This window comes from Takifugu rubripes, chromosome 14 (genome assembly GCF_901000725.2).
Source record: "Takifugu rubripes chromosome 14, fTakRub1.2, whole genome shotgun sequence".
Classification (NCBI taxonomy): Eukaryota; Metazoa; Chordata; class Actinopteri; order Tetraodontiformes; family Tetraodontidae; genus Takifugu; species Takifugu rubripes.
Window position 1 is genome coordinate 8,207,131 of NC_042298.1, and position 12,212 is coordinate 8,219,342.

At 45.4% G+C, this 12,212-nt stretch overlaps 1 protein-coding gene across 1 annotated transcript in view; it reads right to left on the reverse strand.

Annotated features, from left to right (window-relative positions):
- The window catches only part of atoh1b (atonal bHLH transcription factor 1b), a 1,137-nt gene extending 651 nt beyond the window's left edge, over positions 1 to 486 (reverse strand). Inside the window, exon 1 of the mRNA XM_003970472.3 lies at positions 1 to 486. This exon is cut by the window's left edge and continues 651 nt beyond it. Coding sequence (XP_003970521.2) covers positions 1 to 483 — 483 coding nt within the window. The 5' untranslated portion in view covers positions 484 to 486.
- Between the last annotated feature and the right edge of the window lie 11,726 nt (positions 487 to 12,212).

A 12,212-nucleotide genomic window follows, 5' to 3' on the forward strand; every position in this document is an offset into this window, starting at 1 on the left:
CTTGGAGAGCTTTCTCTCATTTTCCAGGGAAGGAATGACGCTCCTCAGTTCGTCAAACGCTTTATTCAGGCCGTGCATTCTCCTCCTCTCCCGAGCGTTGGCTGCGACGCGCCGGTGCCTTTGGGGGCCAAAGTGGCCCACTTTGCCTCCTTCTGTCGCCTTGTCTGAGTCTTTATGGATGACGCCTTCAGGAGAGGCGCACCCGGGATCGAGCCTCGCTATGGAGATGCCAGTTTCTGCAGATCCGTGCGCGCAGAACGCGTGAAGAGAATTTGAAGAAATCCAAGTCTTGGAGTTAATGAGGGCGAGATTGCGTTGCTGACTGAAATCCTGCTGGTACTCTGTCCAGCTTGAAAGCTCCGCTTTAGCAGCCATCGCTGTAGTAGTCTGGCCTGTGATCGCGCACCGCGGGGAAAGGTCACGCAAGAGTGTCGCTGATGGCTGATGCGCACGTCTCTGGATGCGTTTGGACCACGACGGCATTTTATACCCAGCCCCTCCTTAGTCACCTTGATGTCATTCCCAGTTCCTCCTGCAGGTCTGACAGCCCCAGGACGCACAAGCCCCTCTGACCCTGTCAAGGGACAATTAGACAAGACCCCCCCCCCCCATTGTCTATTGTAACTCAATCACAGACATTGTTATTATCTCACACAGATGGGAGCCCCTCGTATTAATCATTTAAGAGCTTGGCTTAGAAGTTTGGGGTAGTTTGACAAACTGCTTCTTGCATTTAAAATCTTAAACTTCTCCTTTTACATCAAATTTTAATGTCTACTCTACAGTTTTAAGTAATTAAAATTTAGTTATTAAGTGTGCCATAATCACATTGTAATTTTGTTGCAGTCTACTAATAATTATGTTAGAGATCTTCCTCAAAATGAAGTGGCTCCTCCACTGGGTCCGACTCAAACAAACAATAAAAGGTGAACAATCCTCCTCAGATTATTTGCAGAATAATAAAACCAACAGGTGGAAGGCATGAATGGAGACACACCTGTCTGAAAAAGCAGAGCCATCATAACTGATAAGTTGCTCCCGTGTGATTTATTAATCATGAAGGAGGATGTGGGGACCAAAAACATTCAAGAGGTTTTAAAAAAGGAGCCTAATTTTGATTATTCACCCTTGTGCCTATCAGCTGTTGTCCCCTGGCACCTCACACAAGCTCCGCACCTCTGGTGTCAGCCTCCACGTCTCCCATATGCCGGGCACAACTGGGATCTCTAACACAGGAGCTAATCACTCATTAGGTCATCACTTTCAAGAGAGGAGCCATTTCAGTGCCACATAGTCACGATGATGCGGAGGATAGATTTGGCATTCACTCCGGTCTTCCCCCATGCTTTGTGTTTCACTGCTGGGGTCAAGCACTAGTGAACAAAATCACTGTGACCTCTCTGACTGGCAGCACTTTAATGAGGCTTGATCACAGTTACAAATAAATTGGCACACTCTCCGTGGCAGGGTGTAGTTTTTTTGTTGGGAGGGGGGGTTGCGACATGAATATTTCATTCCTTCAGCCCCACCGCCAGAGCAACAGCCTGCAACCCTGCGAGCAGGCCTTTAAAAATGCGACCACACTTCCCATCTGGTGCTGGTAGGCAGAGGAGGAGTGTGAGGAGGTGTGAGGAACATCTCTAAGGTCAACTGCAGCGACCTCCTGCAGAAGAGAGAGAATGAGACCCACCAGAGGCAGGGAATGGGGGGGCACTGCTGTCAATGAGGAGTTATGGCAACTTTTAGTTATTCGGGTGGGGGGGTGGGGGGGGGGGGGGACTCTTTTCTGTTTGCATGTGAATCCTTGTGCATCTATATAATTATATATATGGCTTATGTGCCAGCAAGAACATTTAAATACAAATTACAATACATTTTATTTATATGCCTCTTTCTTACACTTTATCTGTGTTTTGAGTATTCTCCATTACCCTCAAGTGGGATAGAAATGGAAAATAATCCAGTCAAACGTCAACTGTCTGGTGTTCCCTGCAGTGTCAACACCCTTGGCCTGTGATGGTGTCACAGTGTGCACGACTGCAGCTGCCAGATGACAGTGGTGATGAAACCTGGTTATGGTGCTGCCTGCACATCCTGATCCTTAACAACTCAAATCCTAAAATCATTCAACCAACACCAACAGCACCTACTTGTGTCAACACAGGGCTCCCCGCCCCGCACACAGGGCGGTGTGCTCAGCATGCAGGATTTATTGCAGGCTTTGACTGCATGGTTCCTTTATGCCTAAGCTGCTGTAACAGTTCAGTTTTAATCATATTATACTGCCTCATTGTTCTAATTTTTTTTAGTAAATGAAGCAGACCTAATGTTGAAATTAAACCAGTCCTCATTTCATTGGGGACGCCTTAAAACCTCCCTGGTGTTCCCCAAGGAACTACAGTTGGGCAGCCATGGCCTCAGACAATCTATAATTAATTCTTTTATTCCGGCTTGGCTTTGAAGTGTAGTGTCTCCACTTCATTGTCTACAAATTTGAGACCGCATCTTAAAAACCGAACCATACAAACTTTGTTCATCGCGCTAGTTTCACTCAGTCATATTACATTGTTGTTCCAGGAGTGATTCTTGTTACTCAATCAACACAGTGGAGCCACAAATGACCACCGGTCCTAAAAAAAACCCCAAAAGGTGTTGCCTCATGTTCTAAAAAAGTACTGTAATAAAACACTTTGGTGAAGGGGAAAATCACCCACATGTATACTCCTGAATATTTCTATCATTAGTTAACATTAAATGTGCAATAGTAATTGAATAAGAAATGTTTGCATGAAAGGATTATTTGATTTATTTTGTAACATATTTTGTAAAATGATGAACAAAAGGAAAACCAAGACAGACTTTTATCTGAGATGTGACAATACTTCTGTAAAGTGTAAAAACTATAAATATTTTAATCCCTCCCGAGTCACACTTCCTTGCTTTGGGTCTACTTCCGGGTCCATCCACCTGCTTCGCTATCTTCTAATTAAAGGCTCTTAAAACGTCAGAACAAGAGAAGTTTACACTTTTTTGTCCACACAACCATTCACCATGAACAGTAACCTCTTGATGTTGCTCCATTCCCCACTGTAATTATAGTCACTCACCCGGAGCTACCGGAGGTGAGCAAAGACACGCAAATTCAGACGCAAATTAGGACAATTAGCGGCCTCATCACTTTGGAGAAGAGGAAGTAATGTCTTAGTTAAAGAAACGCTCCATTAGGTCTGTATTTTATCGGGTGTAAGAGGATAATTGATGAACTCTGAGGAAAAACCGCACTAATATAAATGGCTTCTGTGTTAGGTGTGAGCTAGTTGGCTAAAATGGCTAAAATGAACCAGACATCTGTCGGAGGTTAAGATGCTGTTGCTTTTATCGCGAGAGTTCCCGCATCAGCGACTGTCAGAAACGGAAATCTCGTCTGGTGACTGAGATCCCGCCCCGGCAGGTTGCTGTCTTCTAACAGGGGACGCGCAGAACAGACGGAGCCGCAGGGCCAACAATTTACTCACCATGACGGCTAAATAAAGCAGGCTTTAATTGTCAGACATGCATCGCTGATCACAGGTGTTATTCACCTCATCTGAGATGCGCGTGTCTCGAAATTACACATTTACCGTCGCCGCGAATGAACAGCGCTGAAATATATCTGCTGCCATGTTGCATGTGGTCATCGTTATTTTTGAACAATTTATGGGTTCAGTGTGTTAATTTTATCAGTTTGCTTGATTTTGATTGCTTGATCACTTAAAAACGGCTTTGTTGCTATCTTCATTATTGCTATTGCCTCATCCTCAAGATCAAATTTTGGGTTGCTGTTTTTATGGACCCGTTGTAGCTCTTCCTTCATGTATGACAGGTTCAGAATGAAGTTTGAAGCGGGCTGTCTTGCACCAGCACACCATATGGCAGATGTGGGCTGTAGAGACCTTGTCTATCAAAAAAGATGAAAAGCTTCCAGACACTTGAACATCAGGGGTTCTGAGAGCAGTTGGTGGCGTGTGAAGATTTACATTGTGTAATGGGTCCTTTTGTTCCCCATTTTACATGATTTGATTGCAGTGTCATTTTCAGCATGAGGGTTTTGATGCCACACATGTAGAATATTAAGGCAAGAATCTATTTATGGAACCATAAAATAGGGACCTATGTACAAAGATAGCTTGTAAAAAACCATTGTGAAAACTCATTTGTAATTGTTCTTTCAGAATGGTAATGATGCCATCTGGTGATTAGCATTGTATTTCATGGTGTTCCAACACAAGATTAAACCTCACAGTTCCTGTAATGTTTCCAATTCCTTCATACATGCAAATGAGAGTTTGATACGGTTGAGCAGAAGAGGTAAAACTCCTCACAATGTCACTCTTTGTATCGCACTGCACCGTAATTTGTTCATGTTTATAGTGTAATTTCTAATAGTTACCGCTAGATGGAGACAGTACAGCACGATCTGTCAAGCAAACATTACGAGTTATTTTATTTTTCTAATCAAAAGAGAAATTGCGCTGAAATGCGACCAATCACCCTGTCCAACCAGCTAATTTACCCTCTAAAAGTCAATAGGGTTATTCCATAGATGTCTACCAGACAAATCCTGCAGGACAGGAAATAGACAAGAGGATAACTCTGACCACCTCAGCTGTGGTCAGCGATCAGAAAGCCATTTTATGTGAGGATAAAGATGCGTATCTTATCATAATATGGCCTTGCTCAGTTCACAGGGGATTAAATCTCCCATGATACGGACCAAGATGGGATCGTATTCTGGGAACACCAGCTCCTGCCACTAACTGTCTCTGGGGTAAAAGATATTCTAACAAACTTTCTGTGAGAAGCCTAGAGTTTCACAGAATTTACACCAGATCCACGGTGATAGAGGACAGCACCATTTTCAGCATCCGTCAGCAGAGAGCAGTGTCGCTCTGTGTCGGGGGAGGCGGGATGAGCGGCGCCTTGCTAATGACCTCTTTGACCTTGTTACAGTGAGTCAGACGTACAGCACAGCAGGAGCTGTTATGAAGTTACATGGGACATCAACAATCATGGATGACGGCTCTCCAGCGGGCGTTCCTTTGAAAGAGCCCGACCTTCCACGCGTTAAGCCTAACCGGCTGGCTGCTTTGAAAAACATGAGCTGCTCACATCGTCCTCTGGCAGTTCCAGATCCGACTGTTTTACACAGCAAACGTTTCCATGTTCTACCCTTTAACATCTCCACTGACAGAAGGTTTCAGACGCAATGCTCAACATTAAGGGGGGAAATGATTAATTATGTCTGTCATGATCACAGTCAGGGGGTTAGCTCAACAAGATTATTTCATTAGAGCCACAGTGACAGCCACATCCAACTTCAATTAGAATCGCACGATCCCTCTAATTTGGCAGTAAAGATTGTTCATCAACCTTCAGTATGGATTTTCTATGGTCCATTTATGTAATTGGATTGAGAAAGTCTGATGTCACAGTCCGATCTGGCATCTGAGATGAAATCAGATTTTCGCTGTCTCGTTCCCTTACATCAGAGGTGCCTGAGCTGCATCCCAGTGTTTGTGTGTCTATGGGATGTGTGGGAGGGACAGAATGCCAAGGAGTGAGAAAACGAACGGAGGCATGAGCCTTGAGCCTCTACTAGGTGACAATGAGGCAGCATGTCCGGCACCGCGAGGAGGCATGTATAAATAACCTTCATTATGAAAAGAGCAATTTTCCACACCTGCTGGCTAATTATTCCCATGCTGGCACTTTGGATTGGTGTGATCGCTCCTTTTTAAGAAAGTAAATGGGGCTGGGGGGGGTCGTGGAAGGGTGATAAGGAAATAATAACCGCTGCAACTGCTGATGGTGACTGCATCTTCTGCACGGCGCTGATTTGCTGTACTAATCCCTTCAGTGAGACCCGTCTGTAATGTGCGCGGGTGGGGAACCTGCAGGATTAGTGAAGGTAGCCATGTCCAGCCTCAGTGCCCCCCCTTCCCTGTCAAACCACACGTAGTGGGAGATAAAATGCTGATGTCATAAACCTTAAAAGGGTTTATCCGGCGAGCGTAGTCAAGCCCGGCGAGCGAAGTGGGTTGAAATAATTAGCACCTTGTCTTTCATTGTGCTCCTCAGTCTGCGAAGTGCAAGTGAGAGCGCCGGGGGAGGGAGGGCCACGTAAGCCGCTCGGCTGTAACGGGGAGTAAACACAGTCGGTGAGAGCGGGGCGACAAAGGTGAGGGGGTGTGTGATGGAGGCTGGGTGTGTGCGTGTGTGGGGGGGTGGGTGTCAGCAGAAGTCAGGGAAGTTTCTGTCATAAAGGTTGCATTTGATGTCATCTTCACACATAACCCCCACCCCCACCCCCAAATACACGTGCTGAATAACAGCCCTGGCAATCAGAACGAGTTCTTTTTAAGGAATCACTGAAAGAAAGTTTTTGTGCTGGAATGTTTCCAGTCCTTGTAATACCAAGATTTTTAATTTCTGCAGGCCGGAAAAATTGCAAAGTGATGCGAGTGCTGAATATAAGGAGAAATGAACTTTCTGACAGGAAACTGACTGGATTTCACTCTTTTTTTTGTCATCAAAAGGACTCAATCAAACGTACCCTGAGTATATTTTGACCTCAAGAAAAACGCTGTAGTTGAAAATACTTAGATTATACCTAAATATGAAACGTTCTGGAAAAGACCTTAGTATCAAAAGGTAGATTATCACTGCTCTCACATGCCACATGTGTAGTTCGATCCCACAGTACAGATACAAGAACTCAGCCGTGCCAACCAATAACCTGGAGAATAACCTAGTCAAATCAGGCTAGCTGTCATTCCAGCCATTATCCTCTACCTAGAACTCCAGGAGCGACCATCTTGTGTCCAATCGTACCATCAGTTTCCCCCATGTTTCATTACATTTTAATAGATAAATACAGCTCATCCCATGTAAACATACTTTGCAGCCATCTTTGATACTAAAATCTAATCCTTTTGTTGGCAATTTACCACTAGGGGGCAGTCCAGATATTTTTCAGAGCTCTTAATGTTCATATTTCAGTGAAACGAATCGCTTTTAAGCCGGTTCAGCCAAGAAAACCCATGCATTAAATAAATGTCAGAATAACCCCTCAGAGGTCTTGTTGTGGTGCATTTAATTTACATGTCATTCAGGCCCAGTATGCTAATATATTTGTTTAAAGTGAAAACGTTACAGGCCAGGTCAGACTGTACCTGGCTAACCTTATTTTGTTTCATAAAGGCACAGTCAAAAACATAAATTCCCCAAATAAGTCCTGCAGTTTAAATGTTTTTAGGAATTCTCCCAAGAGACACTTCTGAAGATGCTGTTAAGTGGTGATCCATGGGTCTTTTGTTATGGTACTGCAGAACCAAACGGCATTCTGTATTTTTTTGGGATTTCATAGTTTGAAATGGTTGCCGTGGAGACCCGCCACTCATCTGAAGACCCAATCAAACGAGAGAACATGACACAAAGAAAGGAAAGCAATAATTCAACTTAAGCATTAGCCAAAGACACGTGCAGGGCACGAGTGAATCCAGTCTCAGCACCTGCACGAAGGATCCCTGATCTAAACCACACGGTAGTTCCGCCTGACAACGACTCCTCTGCTGTGATGGCCGGCGGCGGCCTTAAAGCCCCGCCCAGAATAAAGGACGCTTACTAAACAGGAAGACCAGGGAGGTGTTGCTGAACGGAGACGGGGTGCCCAACACGCCTGGCATCACAAGGTCAGCTATAATGCCCTCTGGCAGAAGGTGCTGCGAGGAGCGGCCATGTCAGTCAAAATCCCCCCCCACTTCCCTTTGGAGCTGCTCATTTGCCAGCAATAATTAATCTCTCTGGTTAAATATGAAGACTGTAAGTCACAGCATGATCCTGCCCCAGTGGGGGGGGGCTTCAGCCACAGACCATGGATAATAACTCTTTGTAATCAGCCCTGGCTGAGGCAGCGCACCAGTCACCTGCTGGTGCTGCTCATCATTTGTGTCTCACAGAGAAATCTGCTCCCGTCCAGCAGAGCGGGCAGTGAAGCGCGGGCAGGAAGAGCCCGGGGGCACTGGCGGCTGTTGGTTTTATGCTCGTACAGCTTCACACGTAAACACTGGTGAACGTGTTATAACTCAGCGACGCTGAGTGACGGAGAAATCAGAAGCTCTCCAGCGTGTTGGTCCCTGTGGGTGTGCGGCCGCCTCTCTATTCGCAGCTCTTGATTTCTTTCCCTGGTTAAGTGAACGGCCACTTATCAGGCCTGATGAGAAGCTAATCAACTGGATGAGGCCAAACCTTCCCGCCGTAACAGCTGATTTGGTACAAGATGATCAGGCTGCTTAACTCTAGTCTTGAACTTGTAACCGTTACACACCACTGGACTGACTCAAATTGCTGTAATTCCCCCTTTTTTAATGACTCTCCTCTTAAGACGGTGGTATTTGAACACCCTGGGTTCAGATGGATAGACCAGAACATATCAGTTTAAGTTGCAAACAAATTTTCTAAGCTATTTTGGTCAAATCCTGCACATTGGAGGTGTTTTATGGGGAGCATGTGCACATGTCTCGGGAAGACCGTGACATCTAGGATTTCATGGTGCGTGCATGTGTAATTTTATCCAACAGCCTTCATCTTTGCATCTGTGTTGTTTCAGTGCAAAGAGAAAATTGTTTATAGCCCGTGATGTTGTCACCGTTTGCAAAACACCATAAGTAGTAATAGGCTCCACAGAGCCCATCAATCTCTGTGGGGGTTTTCTCTGCAACGCTGTGTACGTTTGGCCTCCAACAAACAGGATCACCAAAAGGAAGGTATTTGGAAAATGCTCCGCCAACCCGACAGTCTCGTTTTGTGCCGCGCGGGTCCTGGTGTGCTGGCTGAGGTTAACGCATGCTGTGGCGATTCCAGCCAGCGCTCAGTAATTGCAGTATTGACTTGTTTGGTTGTGAATTACAAACCTGGTGGACTCTGTGCAAACCTCCGAGGGGCACCTTGAAAAAAGAGGCAGAAAGTTGTGCAGCTCTGCATGTAATTTGCATGCACCCCTGCTGGAGGCAGCCTACCTGTCAGCTTACAAATGAGGGAGGCTGCACGTGTTTGGACACACATGGACCCTTTGTATCCCTGCATATGTGATGAGGGTCAGTGTTCTGGTCTGTAACAGTGCATTTCATTTGTAAACATAAGTAAATGTACATCACAACTCATACCTGAACATTATCCTATGTGGTCGTCTGATTTCATCAATGTGAGCATCTAGATGAGCTGTAAGAGAGTTAAAGCAGAAGTCCCTTCATCCTCTCTGGCCTCAGCTTTACATCAACCATAATAAAGTTGTTTGTGCATGCCAGCAGGGGGTAAACTCTGTGATAGTCTGTGAGCGAGCTGTTAGCGCTGTGCACCGTCGAGCTCGTTAAATGCTTTGTTGAAAGTTTGACGCGGCTTTTCAAGCCGCTCTTTTGCCGCCGCCGCCGCCAGTATCCGTAGGTCTTGAGGATGTTTCCAGCTGGGGGCCCCCGTTGGTGATCGGGGGGGGGGGGCATGGTGGTGTGGCGGGAGAAGAGGCAAACGAGGAACGTAGGCACACAAACACGCAGAGTCACCTTTAAAATGTGTGGGAGCTCCCTGATGCCAGGCCTGCCACACTGCATGACTAATGCAGCCCCGCAAGTCACTTTCTCCTCACTGAGTCCCCAAGAGTTGAATTAATTGGCTGTCATCATGGTAGCTATCAGTCATACACACACACACACACACACACACACACACACACACACACACACACACACAAGGTAAAATAGTTAGCAAATAGAAGCTCTTATGCCACTCTGAGTGCAATTGTACCGCTTACGTATATGTCGACCTACAGTATCACTCAGTGTACTGTATTTTCAAATTTTTATAAAATGTAAATGTGTGTTTTGAGCAAATGTAAAGGCCAGAAGGTTATATTCACTGGCAACCTTTTTTTCTAAGTTTAAGAACCCTCAAGTGTTCTGCTGACATGTTTTTGGTAGTTTGCTGCTAACATATTTATAATCTACATAAAAACTGTAGAGAATCCTCCTCCTATATTTAAGGGTTATTTAAATGAATGTAGAACTTGCTCTCTGCTGTTGACTTTGCATTTGGAAGGTGCATCATGAAGCTTTTTAAAGTAACGGGAGCTAATTTGATCACGTAGTGATGCTAATTGATAAACATAGGGGAGGGATTAGGGGAGGGATTAATGATTTCCAGTCTATATTCCCATTCCCAGTTCATAATGGCAGCTTCACTGGTAGCTGGTGGGAGGAGCTAATGGTCAATCATGTCCATGATTGTAATTCTTGGCATCATAATACTGGTTTATGAGTCATGAACCACTTTTACCTATTTAAATGTATAAATGTATGATGTAACAACCTACGGCTGTGCCAAGGCACTTGTCTCTGAAATGTCCTCGACGGCATCTGTGGCTGTGAAGATCACAGCCACAGTAAATACGAGAGTTGCTCAGTCAAAAGTGTCAGAACGCTGAAAAGGGAAAAGATAAACTCACACACTGAGCCTCCCAGGGTCCGACTGTACAAGTATTGATGCTGCAACATCGCGTTTTGTTCCATCTCTTCACCCGAGGCCCCTTTAACGCTTCCAAAAGGTGAGCTGGGAGAAGACGGGGCATGGGGTTCAGAAGATTTCTGTTTTGCAGACATTTGTTGAAGAAAACTACACACACACACACACACACACACACACACACACACACACACACACACACACATGCACATACAAACACACACACACACAAGTTTTTTCAAAAGAATCCAGGACTAGCTTAAAGTGCGCTGTGCTGCCGTTTATGTCCTCCCGGGTGGTTTATCAGCAGCGATGTGGGAGCAGCTGGTTAAAAATCACTATTTTCAGTCGGATTAGCTGTGCTCTCAGTACATATTGTGGATCAATCAGCAGCCAGCACTCAACACATTCAGTGGAAGATAAAGAGTCCGGCTCCACGCTGCACTCAGCTGTAAAATCATCCGTCTCAACTCTCAAATTCAAATCATTAGCTATCTTCATTCCATCTGCAGTGACTAATCACTTCTGAGCCGGTTTAAACTTGGCGATACACTTCATGTCACGCTCTTTTCAAATTAGATCAATGAGGATTTCTTCTAAAATGGCCCTTTGTCTCCTGGCAACCCTTGTTCCAAGTCCATTTCTCATGCTCAGATGTGAGTTAATGTGCGGCTTTTATTTGCGGTGTCAAAAAAAAGAAAAAGAAATGTACTTGGATAGATAACAACTTCCATTTTACCATCCACATTATCAGGAGGGAGTGTGAAAAGTTAGCCCTATTGTCTTGTCTCTGGAAACATTGCAGTGGGGCTGCAGCATTTTCCAGTTAGAACACGATCGGTTTCTCAGAACTCCTGCAAGACGGCTCCAGCAAACGGAGGAGTTCAAAATGTGGCTGATTCGCACTTTTCTGACCCATTTTCTGTCATAAGATTCCAGGTATTGTTCAAAGGCAGGTCCCTGCTGCAGCAGAACAAGCCCAATAACTCCCGTTGTGCAAAACAATTGCGCTTGATTATGTAGCCGGCATCAAATAAACCAGACTGAGTCCAATATTCCTTTGCCTTGCTTGTTATTAGTGCTGGGAAGGGGGGGCGGTTACGTCATTGTGGTTGCTCTGGCTGTCCGGCCGATACCTCGTCTCTGGCCTTTGTAGTTCTGCCTTCAGTTTTGGGTCAGATGCACACTGTTACTGTCAGGCAGAAGCGAGGCTACGCTAACACTCGGGGCGAGGCAGGTCACACTTGTCTCAGTCTGGGCCACGCGTTGGTTCTAAAAAAGCTTTGCAGCTGGAACTCCCTGAATGTCTTCTTAGAAAAAAGGCAGAAAGGCTGAGGTTAAATGTTACGGATGAAAAGGCCACAAGAAAGACGTCGGTCCTGACGCTCAGGATAGAAACGGAGACGATGTCGGCGGGACCTCACGCTTTTATTGTGAAATCCTTGAGTTGTGGTGCTGGAAAAGTGCTGAGTGCACAGGACAGGCCCACCTCCTTCACCTCAAAAGATCTGAAACAGAAATGGTTAGGCCGGATATTAAAGCGCATTGTGCCCCCCCCATTTCCTCTATAGTGCACTAACTAGGGTGTACTCCAGGCTGTAGGGCTGTCTGAATGTTCAGGCTAGTTTGCTGTATTCGATTGTTCTAGTGTTCAGACATGA